The sequence below is a fragment of the Anser anser genome (genome assembly GCF_964211835.1).
Source record: "Anser anser genome assembly, chromosome: 3".
Classification (NCBI taxonomy): Eukaryota; Metazoa; Chordata; class Aves; order Anseriformes; family Anatidae; genus Anser; species Anser anser.
In genome coordinates this window covers 60,777,838-60,794,592 of record NC_139722.1, presented here as the reverse complement: position 1 = coordinate 60,794,592, position 16,755 = coordinate 60,777,838, and the positions used below count along the sequence as shown (strand labels likewise).

The window sequence follows — 16,755 nt, the reverse complement described above, 5'->3', positions numbered from 1 at the left end:
GGTTTGGCTAGTTGCTGCTTCTGAAACACATGAAAGCTCTTCTTGAAAGCACATCAAGGAGAGCTGCTTTTCCAGATCAGCCCCTTGAGATCTGGCCCCCATATCTCTCAAAGGAGAAGCATGGCAGGAGAGCAGTGTGTGTGCGTCCATGTACGTTCTTTGACTAAGTCCCCATAGTGAGCTGGCCAACAGACTTCTTCATAATTATCACAGAATCACAGAATCACAGAATTGTCTAGGTTGGAAGAGACCTCCAAGATCATCTAGTCCAACCTCAGCCCTAACAGTAACAAGTCCTACACTAAACCATAAAGTTTATTATGAGTTTGCTACAAACTAAGGCAACATCAGCTTGTTCCCTTAAATTTTACCTTCCTGTAAAATGTGTGTGACAAGATGGTAATTACTAAGTCCTAAATGTTCAGCCCTCAAAGAGAAATGCCTGGCTCCAAGGAAGGCTCACAGCCATGAATTTCAAAAGGGTGAAGACTCTTCTCAGAGACAAGCGTTAGGGTGCCTAGCACCTCTTTGACATTTTTCCAGCTCTAAGCAATCGGATCTGTCTCCTCTCTATCCTGTTGACTATCTCAAGTGATTTCTCACTCAGCCGGAAAGTTTTTTTACACTTTTTTTAGTTGGCAAACTCTCTTCCCATTGCAAGGAGAACCTTGCATTGTAACACCCCAGTCTGCAAGAAGAATAAAGCAACTGAGTTTTTTGAATGTGTTTTAATTTTTGTGCACATAATATGATCATAGAATCACAGAATCATCTAGGTTGGAAGAAACCTCCAAGATCACCTAGTCCAACCTCTGACCTAACAAGTCCTCCACTAAACCATATCACTAAGCTCTACATCTAAACGTCTTTTAAAGACCTCCAGGGATGGTAACTCAACCACTTCCCTGGGCAGCCTATATGATGAAGCAGCTAAACCAGGTCATGGACCATAGTTGGCAAGAAGCATAATCTTAATCTACATTGTAGTATATGTCCCTGAATGGGTGGGCTTTAGCTGATGATCACCATATTAATAGTCTGTGATGTCCAGCAGCATTGTTGTTTCAAAGGGCTGCATTGTGCTTTGTGCAGCACGAAAAGAATGATCCTCATCAGTGACTCCAGTACAGTCAATAATAGGTGTTTACTTTAAACACCTTTTCAGTAGCTGTATTTTGCAAATAGCTGTTAACTGATTAGGCTGTTAGCTTAAACTTGTTTGTTCAGCAGAATTAGGCTGACAAATACACCTCGTCAATCTGTACACAGTATTTCAAGGAAACGTTACATACTGCTGTTAACTACCAATATTTATGTATTTCACTACATTTTAGAAGCTTACAGAAGAGAGACTACATGGCAGTTTTTGTTCTGCTCCTAGGTAATCTTAGACTGCTCACAAAGTGACCACAATGTTTAATTAAACAAGTAAACGTACTTCAGATGAATTAAATGTACCTATAAATAAGGTCTGTTAAACAAAGAGGAGTAGATGACAACACATATAGTATGAGCTACTATTAACAGCTGCTCCTGAGACAATGGGTCAAGAGTGCCATTCATTACACCCAATATCCTAAGCAGTATGGTGGGGGCTTTGGGAGGCTGCTCTGGATTGTGTCCATCCTCTCAAAACGTATGTTACCCAGAACAGTTACGATGGTGAAGAGCCTCAGCTGCCTTTTAAGGGCACCTTTAAAAGGAAAGGTGCCATTGAATGAGCAGAAGACAAATGAGTACCAAGAGCAGACTTCCACCCAGCATCAGGAGAGAAAGGTAGGAGGGCAGTTTTTTGAAAGGGTGCTTCATATTTTATCATATTTTAAGCCAACTGCTCATTGTAATTAAGGGAAGTATTCTACTTTCTTGTTGAAAACTTCTTCAGTGTTCAGCTCATTTGGACAGTTTGCCACAGGAGTTTATATTTATTTTGCTTCTGTTTTCATGCAAAGCAACACACTTGAGCAGAATTGAACAATTTGTTCTTTTTTTTTTTTCTTCATTTTCCTTTTTTGGATGGAGTTTCTTCTTTTGGTTTAACAGCAACAACTACAACAACAACAAAATCCCCTGCAAATAAGATTTTTTAAAAGAAAAATTATTTCCATGGGAAATCATATTCCTTTAGGCTAAACACTTGCACTGTCAAAGAACAGAAGAAAACAGACAACAAAAAGTTGAAAAGGAAACTAGAGATAACACCTTAATTATTTTTGGTTGGCTTCATATCTTGTTTTACCATATTTGTTTAGTATCTTTACACATAAAACAAAAGAAGGTAAAAATTTATGTGACACATTTATAACCTAAATGAGTTTAAACCTTTTTTCTAATTCAGTCCAGTATATATAATTAAATTGGCATCTAATATTTTCTGCTGTGAAAATTTGGGTTAATAAATATCCAGCTGGCTGTGCTTTCTCTATTTTGGGTGGAAATATGCCAAAGGAAGGAATAATAGGCAGTATGAAAATACTGACTTAAAGGTGAAGGAAAAGTAAACAAAATCTGGTATTTACAGAAAAGTGGAAAAAAAGCAAAGATTCTCTTAAATAATTAGCAAGCAGAAAAAGAGGGAGCGACGCACACATTAAATAATAAATGTATGCACTCAGATTCCATGTGTTCTGTATTCCTGAAGGTACCTCCTGGGTACACTGCATCCCTGGTGCTTGGGTGCCACCACATAAAATCAGACAGCCAATGTCTGGTACTAGAAAGTCTGTCTGTATAACACAGGGTGTTCATGGTAGCTGTCAGGGGTTTGCAAGCTATAGTTTATCTTCCGTATTTGTCTTCTAGTTAGCTTTAGTAGCATGGTGTGCTTGTAAGAATATTTGTTTCAACTGGGGAAAAACACATTATTCTGTTATGTTCTGCCCAAAATAAACACAGGCATCAAAGCCCAAAGCAAATGGTTAAGTTAGTAGTGGTTGAATTGGTGTCTCAGTATTTTTCTGACTTCTAACAATCACGTCATATCACAATGATAATGATACTGAATAGCATATGCTAGTGATCTCTTTTTCACTATAATATTTTTTTCTGTTAATTAAAGGAAAACCAGAATGAACGTTGAAAGCCAAGTGCTTGAATACTTTAATGAAATGCTTTTGCAAAAAAAAAGAGACTCGCAAAATGGTCAAATTACTGCGCTCACAAGAGGACAGCAATATTTGCATCCTAAAGAAGCAAACAAAGAAGCAGACTAAAGCAATGTTAAGCAAATATTTCTCTCCATGTCTGTCCTTCTCTAAAACAGTATCAACATAATAATTACACATAACAATGCTAAACTGCTACCATTGAAATAAACTAGAGCCTGACATTAAAGATGTTTAGTTAAATGGCATTTAATGGCTTCAGATTAATCAGGCTCTTCCATTACATTTTGGCAGTGTAAGATCAGAAAACTTTATTTCTCCTCTTAGATTTTTTTCCCTACGTGCCTACTCACAGCTAGAGCCTACAGGATTTTACAGTAAGACTTGGTCTGGCCAAGCAGTGCCATCTGCCTGAAAACGAGGGGTTCATGGAAACATTTTGGTTTTGCCAGGTGCACAGTGGGTTCAGCCCCCTCCATCGGGACAGGGCTGGAGGAGAGGCCATCAGCCTGTGGGGCTGGAGACTGCCATGCACTCGGGCAAAGCAGCCCAGAACAGGCCGTAGGGAGGGCCCAGCCCTGCGCCATGAGGTCTTCTGAGGGCCTTATGGAGCCTGGACTGATTTTCAAGGGTAAAGTGAAAGCTGCAGGACTCAGACTGACACTGCTGAAGAAGGCTAAGAGTATATTTACTGTTTTTTGTTTTGTTTTGTTTTGTTTTGTTTTTTATCTCCTGCCCTCCTTCTTCACTGACCTTGGCGTCTGCAGGGCTGTTTCTCACTCCCTCTCCCAGCTGCTGTTGCACAGCGGTTGTTTCCCCTTTCTTAAATCTGCTCTCACAGAGGGCGAACCAGCGTCGCTCCCTGGCTCAGCTCTGGGCAGCAGCAGGTCCCTTTTGGAGCCAGCTGGAGATGGCTCTGACCTGACATGGGGCAGCTGCTGGGCTCCGCTCAAAGAGGCCACCCCTGCAGCCCACCTGCTACCAAAACTTTGCCAGGAAAACCCAATATATTGCCCAGTGCAATGGGACCCACTGTTCATTCGTTCAATTCGTTCAGTTCATACCCAAATGAGGTATGTGCTTCAAGAGAAGTCTCATGATAAAAGTCTCGTTCTATTAAATGTATAATTGCAAAATAATTTCGTCTTTCATAAATAACGAAATGTGAATTTTCTACACATTCAACTAGACGAAGGTGTTTATGATTGCTCTTTTTTTTTTTTTTTTTTTCTTCCTTCAGCTTCTCTCACAAAGAAAAGAAAAAATGGTTGCAAATGTTCCTCAGCATTAGGACGTGCCATATAAGCTGTGCCATATCGCTGCGTGGATTTGGTACCTCAGTAAGGATGCAACCGTGCTGTGAATCTGTAAATGGCTCTTGCATAAAGAGCAGCTGGTCGAACAGTATCCGCATTTCCATGTATATCTTCATGGTTTGCATTATTCTGGCCACAGTGTTTGGAAATCTGATGGTTATCATCTCAATATCACATTTTAAGCAGCTCCACACACCTACCAACTTCTTGATACTTTCCATGGCTACAGCTGACTTTTTGCTGGGATTCCTCATCATGCCTTGCAGCATGGTGCGCTCTGTTGAGCACTGCTGGTATTTTGGTGACTTCTTCTGCAAGATCCACACAAGCATGGACATTATGTTGAGCACGGCTTCCATCTTCCATCTTTCTTTCATATCCATTGATCGTTACTATGCTGTGTGTGACCCTCTAAGATACAAATCAAAGATAAATACTTTTGTTATCCTGGTCATGATATTCATAAGTTGGACTGTCCCTGCTGGTTTTGCTTTTGGGATGATATTTCTAGAACTAAATTTGCTAGGAGCAGAAGAGATTTATAATCACATCCATTGTGCAGGAGGATGTTTTGTCTTCTTTAGTGAAACTTCAGGTGTTGTGGCCTCCATAGTGTCTTTTTACATCCCTGGATTTGTTATGCTGTACGTCTATAGGAAAATATACTCTATAGCCAAAAGGCATGCAAGATCCATTGAAGCAATTAGCCAAAAGAAGAGATATGAAATGAAGCACCACATTTCATGCTGCAGAGAAAGGAAAGCTGCAAAGACATTATGTATAATAATGGGAGTATTTTTTATATGCTGGAGTCCGTTCTTCTTCCTTACAGCAACTGATCCATTTATGAATTACGTGGCTCCTCCTGTTCTCATTGATGCTTTGGTTTGGTTTGGTTATTTAAATTCTGCATTTAATCCAATTGTTTATGCATTTTTTTACATGTGGTTTCGCAAAGCATTAAAGATTATTCTTTTTGGAAACATTTTTCAAAACGACTCTTCAAGGATTCAATTATTTTTAGATTGACGTCCTTTAAATGGTTGGATTCCTGGCTTTGAGATCTTGTCTAGAGGCTGACCTCCAGGAAACAAGAGCTGAAAATGACAGATGCAACTCGTATTTGTTTACTCACTTATCAAATTTGGTCAAGCAGATAAGAAAGTATTGTGTATTATGTCTTCTTTCATTCAAGACCAGGAATTATATGTAGTGTTTTGCTATAGCTGTTTATATGCCATGCAGAGGAAAGCAAAACCTAGGTTAAAAAAACCCACAGCAGCTTATTAACTGCTTTTAACCATTAAGAAGTAATTCTGATACAACAGATCATATTTTAAAAAATATATATTTCTGTTTATTTGCTGTCCTCTAGCGAGATCAGAAAGGCCTTTCATTTTGAATATACAGACATCTTTGAGTAAAAACGCAAAGCTTTTAAGTTTTGTCCCTCCCCTTCAGTATGTGTGCAGAAGTCAAAACAGGCCAATGTACAGTTATGCCAGTATGCTGCACGGAGGGAAGATGGGAAAAAGAGAAGTCATGCTGCTCCTTCTCTTTCCATTTCAACTAGTGCTTGTCATTTTTGTCATTTAAAGGCTTTCCTGCTTAATGAGGTCAAAAGCATTTTTAATGGGATCAAAGATATTGTGGAAAACACAATAAAAGGAATAAAAAGCAGTAGTGAAAAGCAACACTGAATCTGACAATGCCAGAAAATTATACTTTTTTAATCAAAATTTTGATGTAAAATATCCACACATTTGCACCCTTCAGAACTTTTTATAGCTTGGATATATTGATATTTTGGCTTACAGCAGTGCTGTGACAGCCAGTGAGGAATTTATATAAAGAACTGTTATAGAAATGCTATGGCTTGCCTGATCGTAGGGTGAGTGGGGCAAGATGGACATGGAAGCACCAGGAGGAGTGGCAGAAAAAGGATCATAGGAAAGACTTGGTGTCACGGCACCTGGGTGAGCAGGCTGTCAAGATTACATCTGTGTACAGCTTTTCTGGACACCCAGATTGGGACACAAAGGACAGTTGAGGAAGTCAAAAGCTAGCCCATGGTTACCAACTGAAGAAGGCCCACAGGCTGTCATTTTTTAATCTATGAACTGGCTTTGCTAGAATTAACATATCACGAAACAGATGGAAATAATACCTCTGGCCTGGTCCTATGACATCTGGTTGGAGTATGAAGGACCAGTTCTGGGAATGGACAGTAAAATGTTGGTACCCAAGAAGAGGCTATGGTGAAGCTGATGACTTGGTATTGAAGGAAGAGCTATGTTCAGTGGTAAATGATGTCGTCCTTTCATGTTGCTGGGATATGTGCACACTGTACATGTATCTTGTCTTTCTTTTCTGGGTTCTGTAGAGCTCTGAAGCATTCTGCACTGTAGAGCATAAAAGTTCAATGATGCTACATTTCAGCAGAGTAAAATATATTAGGATCTGAAATTGTCTCCTTTACACTATCATCTTGTAAGTTTGCACTCTAAAAAGATATAAAAATGAACAATGACTGAAATATGCAACACGTCAGCTTTTGTACTGTGGAAGATAATCCTTGGAAGTGACAATATGACCACTTTAATTTTTTATTGCAGAGCAATAAAGGAAGTTAAGATTTAAAAAAAAAAAAAACAACTCTACCTTTCCAATAAATTTTCCAATAAATTAATGGATAGAAACCATAGAAAAATAATCCTATGTCATTGCACTTTTAAGATCTGTTATGGTTGAACATAAACTTTCTTGGGTGTAAACGATGAGCAGTCAGATTCAGCTGTATTTTGTACTCTGCTGAGAATATTTCCACTGCCTGGAATGTATCTTCAAGCTATTCCTCAAATACTTTTGCCCCTTGATCATGAAATGAATGTGCTTTAATAAGAAAATTTTGCTTATGTTGAAGGACTTTGAACTCAAAAGCAGAGTAGTCTTTTCCAAAATGTTACAACTATTAACCTTTTCAATCTAGTATTTGCAACTCTTGCAAATGCAACCACATTTTGCACCTTTCCCCAGCTTTTCCTTTTATACCATGTTATAATCTTTTCTTCCTTTTTTTTTTATGTAGAGTGTTGTCATCTCTAGCAATTTTTTAATAGGTTTATAAATATCCTCCTCTGCCTGAGACAGCAGAAATGTTACCCCTCAGAACCTGTAACTGTCAAAAATGTGATCCCTTCTGATTATCCTGCCTTTCCTTAGTAATCATTTTCTTCTTTTTTCTACATGATTGTCCCACACTCCTGAAGACTGATAGTCATCTAACCTAAATGTAGGCGTCTAAGAAGCACTACATCTGCTTTAGTCATTTGTATCTCTCTTTGTACTCATTGTAGAAAAATAGTCACATTCAGAGCTTGTTTTATCTCAACAGCTTATTCATTTTTAGTTGAGATGAATTGTTATTGTAGATGCTCTTGCTCTTGCTACCAAGAAGAACTTCAAGTCACTAGCATAATGTTTTAGATTATTTTAGATGCAATTTTTACGTACCTGAGATGAGAATTACTCAGCATAGATGAATCCCACAATCTGGAGAAATGGTATGATCTTTGGACTCCAAAGAACTTGCATCAAATGACAGTTTTCTGGAACTAGCAGTTAAACAACTTCTAAGGACCAAATCTTGACTAACAAGAGCCCTGAAATGAGATTGTGGATCTAGGCAATGGTCCATGGAGCTGCTACTGAAGGCTTGCCTGAAAAGCTGCAGCTGGGAGAGGGCAGTGGGACAAGTAGATCGTGGAGTCCCAGAGGCACACATGCAGTTCCATGAGGTCCTGCCCTGGAGCACATCAGAAGGGAAACAGGTCAGAAACTGCGAGCAGCTATTAGATTATCCTGTGGAGGTGACTTACCAGGGAAGCTTTGGCTTAGAGTAACCTCAGCTATGCCACTGACACTGTGCAGAAGCGTTAAGGTCATCCCAACATCATGGCTGCACAAGATCACCACAGTCTAGTTAGTGTAAATGAAAATATTAGAAGAATTTTTCAGTACATAGACCAATAGTTCTACTGAAGGATAATCTAGCCAAGATATAATCAACATTTATTCACTGCAAAAGTAACAAGCAGCTTCCACACACAGGCTACTGGTGAACTTCATCCACACCTAGAAGGCAGTTTTCCTTGTTCTTAACCTATAAGTCAGTTTTGTGCACAGCTCAGCTCAGAAAGTTTCAGAAATTATTTTTTCCTCTGGTGTCCTGTTACCTGGAGGTGGCATTTTCCCAAAGAGCTTCCTTGCCTTCTGTTTACAGAGTGTCTTCTCTGGCAGAGCAACTTTAATGAAGTCCCAGGTTACTTTCTCTCATTAGCTCTAATCATAGGCAACACAAAGTTATTTCTCACTGTGAAGGGGACATACAAATGAGAGGTGTTAATGAGGCCATGGGGTCTCTATTTGAACCTGAGATTTTGATAAATTAGGAGAGCAGAAGAAAAATGCCTCTTGCCATTGTCCAATCAGATCATGGGTTAGATCTAGTGATGCAGAATGTACCTAACTGCAATCTCAAAGAGTCATCACATAAATGAAGTGCAAAGGGTATTGTTAACTTTCTTATCAACACATTTAATTAGTGACCTTATTAAACACTTCCCAGATGGCTACCTTTTTCAAAACAAATGAATCTCCAGTGGGTGATTTCATATGTTTCAACTTCCCTGAAAACTTCTGCAAAGCAATTATTCCAACATTATGAAAGGATCTGTCTTGTTGGTAAAACTCTGTCTATTCATTTTGTAACCAATAAATACATCAGGTTTACAACATCACCTCCTGTCATGCTTCAAACAAAACTGGCAGGTTTCTTGCAGCTAGTTTAGGACTCATAGATGGCCACCTGTCCCCTCTACCTTGGTGCCTGTATCTTGTGTTTTGGTGGTTTTGACACATTGGTGCAGCCTGTGGGTTGTAGCCTGCTATGGCCTCATACATACGGCCTCCAGCTGAGCCTCACGGCCTCCCCCTTGGTCACCAGATTCAGTAGCACGGGGCAAGAGGATGAGCACTGACTGTCTAGGCAGAACCCTTCCAGAAACGTCACAAGGCAACCGTTGCTCCAAAATGGAGTATTTTAAACAGCTAGATAAAAAAGTACATTAGTGCAGTGTTCAAACAGAAAGAACAAGCTCTCAAACTGTGTAAATATTGCAAAGTGTATGGCTTTTCTTAGATCATTAACTTCTCTAGGCTGTACAGGCTGTACTCTCTCTCCTCCTGTACATTACATTAATACTCATTCAACAAAGAAGAGAGGAGCAGAAAACGCTAGGTAATTATTATTCCATGGAAGATAATTATTATTCCATGGAAGGCTTTTATTTACATATTTTTTCTTATCATCTTAGTTATCTACAGACTTCAGTGTAACTGTATCATCTAAAAATCTAATTCAGAAAAATACTATGCCTATCTCTTAGCACTTTTGGACTAGTTTGTTTCCATTAGACGTAGCCTAAATTTGATAACCTTCTATGATGGAGTGACTAGCCTGGTAGATGAGGGAAGAGCACTAGATATTGTCTACCTTGATTTCAGTAAGGTTTTTGACACTGTCTCTCATTAGTTCCTCATAGACAAGCTGCAGAGGTATGGACTGGAGGAGCAGATTGAGTTGACTGAAAGATCAGATTGAAAACTGGGTGAATGGCTGAGCCCAAAGGGTGATGATCAGCGGTGCAAAGGCTACACCTGGGATCAATATTGGGCCCAGTCCTGTTCCACATCTTCATTAATGATCTGGGTGATGGGCTAGGGTGTACCCTCATCAAGTTTGCAGATGACACAAAACTGTGAGGAGCTGTTGATAGAAGAGGGATCATGCTGGCATCCAGAGGGACCGTCACAGTCTGGAGAAATGGGCTGACAGGAACCTCATAAAGTTCAACAAGGAAGAAGTGCAAAGTCCTGCACCTGAGGAGGAACAACCCCAGGCACCAGCACATGTTGGGAGATACCCAGCTGAAAAGGAGCCTGACAGAAAAGGATCTGGGGCTCTTGGTGGACACAAAGTTGAATATGAGCTAGAAGCATGCTCTTGACACAAAGAAGGCCAATGGTATGCTGGACTGCATTAGGCAAAATATTGCCAGCAGGTGGTGGGTGGTGATCCTTCCCTTGTACTGGGCACTGGTGAAGACACACCTGGGTCCAGTTCAGGAATCCTCTGTAAAAGACAGACATGGGCATACTGGAGAAAGTCCAATGAAAGGCCATGAAAATGACTAAGGGACTGGAGCATGAGGCAATAGGCACAAACTGAAACACAAGAGGTTCCATCTGAACATCAGGAAACACTTTTTAACTGTGAGGGTGACTAGGCAGTGACACAGATTTCCCAGAGAGGTAGGGGAGAATATTGCAGATTCATCCTTGGAGATATTCAAAGTCCATCTGAACATAGTCCTGATCAACAGGCTATAGGTGGCACTGCTAGAGCAGGGCAGTTGGACAAGACGACCTTCAGAAATCCCTTCCAATGCTAACCATTCTGCAGTCCTGTGATTCTATTAAGTTGAATTCTTATAATATTTACTAAGTTTTGCATAGTGTTATTTAGTCTTGCATAACTAGATTTTTCCAACAAAAATAAATTTCCTTCTTCGTAGTTTTTTTTTTTTTAATAGATCTTTCACCTTAATGCTGCCATGTTAAATCCAGCATAGCATATAGGTAACTGAAAATATTTCTGTGATGTCCATGCAACAGCCTTTGTAAAACAAATTCATTTCCTAAAACACACAATCCACAGTTAAGTGGGAACTCCACAACCAACTCCTAGATGTCCAGTCTTCTTATTTCCCATAGTTATAGGGAAAGTTAGTCTCCCTAACATTACAATCACAGCATACTGACCAAAAGATATCTACCTGTTAGTTAAAAAGATATCACTGAATACAGGGTGTTGTGTGACTTATACTCTTTGGACTTCCTCTGTTACCAGCAGGAGAAAACAATTCTTTGAGAAAATTTGAACATCCTTTATGCTGCATTGCTGTGATTTCTGCTTTACTGAAGCCACTTCAGGGGAATAAAAGAGGTTCATCTTCACAATGCATTATTGGAACCATATTTCATGTTAGTAATCAAATAGTTCTCTCCAACCAGTACTTACGAACAACATGGAAATAACAAAGGACAACACGAAGTAAACACATGGGCTATAATAAAACCAAACTATTAACAAGCAAAACACAGCTTTCTCACCACACTGCCCATACAGCAGTACCTGGTGTAACTAATTCTCAAAGACAATTTCTAAGGTCCTTTCAGCAGCCTTCCCTTAACCCAGTTATAGATCTTTTCTCATAAAGATTTCAGTTCCTGTAAATCTGTTAGCTGTTAAACATTTCATTTCTGAAAGGTGTCAAGCTGCTCATCACTGTGTGCTGCACCATGCTGAAAAGAGGACCAGTTGTGAGTTGCATGGGACACTGCTGTCTGAAGGTAGTGCTCTTTGACGTGTAGCCTCTTTCAACAGCTATTTGGTTGAAATCTAATACAATTTGGTCTGCACAGATTTCTGCACAGGTTTATATTTTAGTCACTTCTTTCAATTAAGGATCGTCTGTGTGAAGCTTGCATATCTCTCACTTGGTTAGTTAAAAAAAAAAAAAAAGGTTTCTAGGCATGCTTGTCACAAAAATGCTGACAGATCTCAAAGATATTTCTATGGTCCACCATGACAGTTTTACTATTTTTTTGAGTCAATAAATTATTCTGCTGTAGATAATCCCAGAGATTTGTATTTTATTTCCAGTAGAAAGTTCCCTCATTTGCCTTTAAAATGACTGTCATAAAGATAGACTCCATTAAATGTTTTTACATTTCCCTTATTTAATTTTAAAAACAATTATTATCTTCTGCAAAGTTTTCATGGCATACTGTATTTCTCATTCAATAAGAATACATCCTCTGCTATGCTGAATAGCAAACATTTATATTTGGACTTGTAATGCATCTCCTTTTATATGCACAAGGGTCAGCATTAATATCTGAATATCCACCTCTGATCTCAGAGGACTCAATTTATTCACATCAATAGTGAGTTAATTTTGTCTTTTCTTGTAAGAAAATATATACTGCCTTTCATGTGGTTTGTTTATTTATTTATTTATTTAGAAATAATAGATTGTCCAATAACGGGTGATAGATTGCTCTAAAATTACACTTCTTTTTATCCATCTTTATTGTTCACTAAAGTATAGGGAAAGTTTTTTGTACATCATACAAAAGCTGTGGCTACAACCAGCATGAGAGAAAGTGCTGTTGTGTCCCATTAAATTAAAAGATGGTAATCATATGTTTATTAAATATTTCATTTCAAAATTTCATTAAAAGTTGTAATTGTTCAAAACTGTGCAAGTTAGAATGCATCATCTGCTACAATAAAGAAAAAAGTTAGCATCTTCCCTTCACCTCTACCTTTAGCCTCTCTTTTCAAAGACTGTTTTTGATATGACTTATAGCTATCTTAAGTCACCAAAATAGCTAAATTATACATGAGGGTAAAGGAATTAATAGAGAAAACAAAAATAATGGTCTTGGGAATACAGATACTTTGTTTATCTCCTGTCTGTGTAAATCCCTAAATTATACTTTTTTTTTTTTTTCTTAAAAACTACTGGGAATTAAGTGTAATGCCATAAAAGAAAAATATTTTTCCACAATTCATTAATCCAAGCCAAGTTTTAAAGAGGGTATGCCTTTTAAAGATACTGCAATATTGCTGGACGATAACAAAACAGGAAAATGTCTACTTAAAAAAATCTATTGATGATACTACTACAACAGATGCAGGTAGGATTAGCCTATAAAACTGACTGACAAGCATTATTTTTAATATTTTGATGCTCTGTTTCTGTATTTTCTTCATTTGAGGATGATACCTGTTGGAAAATTCAGTGGACTAAGATGCTTCCTGAGTTCTTTCTGAATTGATTCCTTCCGAGTCCAAAATAGGAATATATGTGGAAGAAATGGGTCTGGTTCTCTGCAGACAAATTAAGGGAATTTTTTACTCTAAAATAATCACTAGTGCATTCACTTATAGCTACTGCAGCTTGACCACAGTCTACTATAGGAGACAAGATTTAACCCTTTCAGCTAGTGGAATGATAATTATGCAAAACGTGTTACAACTAATTTCCACCAGATATGTTCATTGCTAGTATGTTATGATCCACAAAAAGTGAATTTAGCACCATAAATAATTTGGAAAAGGGGGATTTGGGCAGCTGATTTGTGACTCATAAGATGCGCATTTAGGTATATAGCTCACTAACTGAAACCTCAAGGAAAGCTGAGATACATGAGCTGGCAAAACACTTCTCTTTTAGAAAACACCAGTGTTCTAGGACTGAAGAGACAATTCCTGTACGGTGTTTGCAGACTGAAGTGAACTTGTGGGGTGTCTTTGTCTGTGTATTTTTTCCTTCTAATACTCTAAAATGATGGATATTAACATCTACATATAATGCAATCACAATATTTTACAAAATACTCTAGATAAAACAGAATGCATTAAATAAAATTGATGTTATCATGTAGTTTATTTAATTTAAAATGTAATTAAGTTTACTTTCAACTGCCTTGTTTTAAACGTTATTTGCAATGAATTTTTAATAGCTTCCAGTTATCATGTACTATTTCAGAAGAATAACGGGCTGCAGTTCATCTCTATTTAAGCCAAGAGAAAGTTTGTCTCTGAATTACTTCATTTTCCTCAGTAATTTAATTCATGCTCTTGACTAACTTTGTCTTGTCTTCCAGTTTAGGACTTGGAATCTTCTGGAAACTCATGAAAATTATATCCACATACATGTCTGCATATCCAACAGAAAAATCTGATCAAGGATTGATTATGCTTTCCGTGAATACCTCGACAGATTTGACTGATTGCTCTGAGTTTGGAAACAGGTCCTGTCCTGACAGCTCCAGGTCACCCGGAGCACGAGGGGTATTGTATCTCTTCATGACTGCAGCCTTCCTTCTCACCATCTCAGGGAATCTGGCCATAATTGTTTCCATCTCCTATTTCAAACAGCTTCAATCCCCGACCAATTTTCTCATCCTATCCATGGCAGCCACAGATTTCCTACTGGGCTTTGCCATTATGCCCTACAGCATGGTGAGGTCTGTGGAGAACTGCTGGTATTTTGGGATGACGTTCTGCAAAGTTCATTACAGTTTTGACCTGATGCTCTGCTTAGTTTCCATTTTCCACCTTTGTTCTATTGCTGTGGATCGCTTTTACGCAATTTGCCACCCTCTGCATTATGCCTATCTGATGACCATGAATGCCATAAAACAAATAATAGCAGTGTGCTGGTCAGCACCGGCGGCATTTGCTTTTGGTATTGTTTTCTCAGAAGCTTATGCTTCTGGAATTGAGGGCTATGAAAATTTGGTCAAATGCTCGAGCTTGTGCCCTGTTGTGTTCAACAAAGTGTGGGGGGCTGTTTTATTTACGGTTGGTCTATTTGCTCCTGCTTGTATTATGATAGGGATCTATGTTAAAATTTTTGTAGTCTCCCAAAAGCACATATGTGAGTTGAGCCAAACACACAAGCACACAAAAAGTGATATGGAAAATGAGCTTTCTAAGAGTAAAGACAGGAAAGCTGCCAAGACTTTGAGTGTAGTTATGCTGGGTTTCTTAATATGCTGGTTTCCTTGTTTTTTTGCAATTTTAATTGATCCATTTTTAAACTTCTCTACTCCTGTACCTTTGTTTGATGCTCTATCCTGGCTTGGTTATTTAAATTCTCTCTGCAATCCATTAATATACGGCTTTTTCTATCCATGGTTTCGGAAAGCATTTAAATATATTGTAACAGGTAAAATATTCAACTCACACTTCCGAACAGCAAAACTTGTATCTGAGGATCAGTCACACTAGTAGATTCTACAGCTGACAGTAGATCTAAAGGTGAAGAAGAAACAGTGGATTACTGGGTATTCATGTTTCAGTAACCAGTCCGAAACATACAATTTGAATTTTGCAGGACAGTACTGTAAAATTATCTCAATGACTATTTCCTTAATAAAATCAGACTCTCTATGTTTTGATATTTAATTACCACCTGTGCTGACTCTTGCTGCCTTGGTAGTGTTTGCGAAGTTAAGTTGTTCTAGAATCGCCGCATGCATGGTTTTGTTATTTCCGGAAGTATGCAGTCCATAAACTCAATACCACACCTAATTATGTTTGAATACAGCAAATCTTTCTTGAGATTCATCATCAATAATCTCCTAAACTGAATACATTCCACATTAGCATGGTGATAGTATTTGCCATCCTTTTGTGACTGGGGTGTTAATATATAGATGTATAGAGTCTGCTGTTATTCCCAAGCAGATATAATTTTGGAATAATTTTGGCTTAAAGTTGCTCTTTTCCCCTGTAATCAGTAGAATCAGGTTTGCAGCCCTTATCCTCAGTGTGTGGATACCCAGTAATGAGAGTGCTACTCACACTTGTATGTACATGCTTGTGCTTTCTTCGTTTTGATGTCAGGCTCCAGATGCTATAAAATATCCTTTCTTATAGCTCACCCCAGATCCCCTCCAGCAAACCTGAGCACTGAAGTGGAGCCTCTAGCTAGGTCTTTGCCATGCTAAGCTCCCTCTGAAGTTAGTAAGGAGTTACTGCCAGAGTTCACATCAAACACATGCTGGGAGCGAGGTAGGCTGAGTTGTCATTATTGAACACAGCTACTGCAGTCCCTTTACTGTGCACATTTCCTCCATCTTACCTTTCACAATATGCATACAGTGCATACCGTACTTTTATTAAAGTTGGACTACCAAAAAGCCACTCCCGTATTTAATCACTTGTTGGTTTATCGTAGTTGTATTGGTATGGCATAGCAGCAATGGCTGTTCATTTTCTTTGCTGAAGACATTCTGTTTTGGATCTGGAAAACCCCAGTTTCACCCCCACCACAAAACATTGGAGACAGCAAGGAGATGGAAGGTCACAGTCTTGTCTGGGGTGGAGTGTAAGGCTCTCACTTTCCCTAATAATAAACGTAGCCCCCAAGGCTTTACAGATAATACAAACGCTCTCTGTGCACTAGCTGAACAGTTAGAGCTGGGAACAGAGTAGGACTTAATGCCAGAAAGAACTGAGGCACCTAGAAGCTGGATAAGACATGTCATTGCTTGACAGGTGTCCAGGTGGCAATGCAAACCTCTGGATGAAACAGCGAGGCACTGTGATTGGTACCCAGGGAGAATAAGGATGCTGAGCCCCGGGTTGCTTATGATCAATGGCTCTGGAAAGCTGGATCTCTTTAACATAGCCC

The 16,755-nt window shown here is 38.8% G+C and overlaps 2 protein-coding genes across 5 annotated transcripts in view; both read left to right on the top strand.

The window, feature by feature from the left end:
* TAAR1 (trace amine associated receptor 1) overlaps nt 1-9,240 on the top strand; it is a 16,603-nt gene extending 7,363 nt beyond the window's left edge. For 2 of the 4 annotated variants that reach the window (XM_083830709.1, XM_083830708.1), the window contains one exon: nt 4,345-9,240. In XM_083830709.1, the coding sequence (XP_083686835.1) occupies nt 4,379-5,449 (1,071 nt within the window). In that variant the 5' untranslated portion in view covers nt 4,345-4,378 and the 3' untranslated portion in view covers nt 5,450-9,240. Of the gene's footprint in view, nt 1-6; nt 4,178-4,344 lie in introns of those variants that run through there. The other 2 variants (XM_083830707.1, XM_083830706.1) reach the window with 2 other exon arrangements.
* Nucleotides 9,241-14,116: 4,876 nt separating this feature from the next.
* Nucleotides 14,117-15,834, top strand: TAAR2 (trace amine associated receptor 2). The gene has a single exon (XM_083830710.1). It carries the CDS (start codon nt 14,187-14,189, stop codon nt 15,345-15,347), a length of 1,161 nt encoding a protein of 386 aa, XP_083686836.1. The 5' UTR covers nt 14,117-14,186; the 3' UTR covers nt 15,348-15,834.
* The last annotated feature ends 921 nt before the right edge of the window (nt 15,835-16,755 follow it).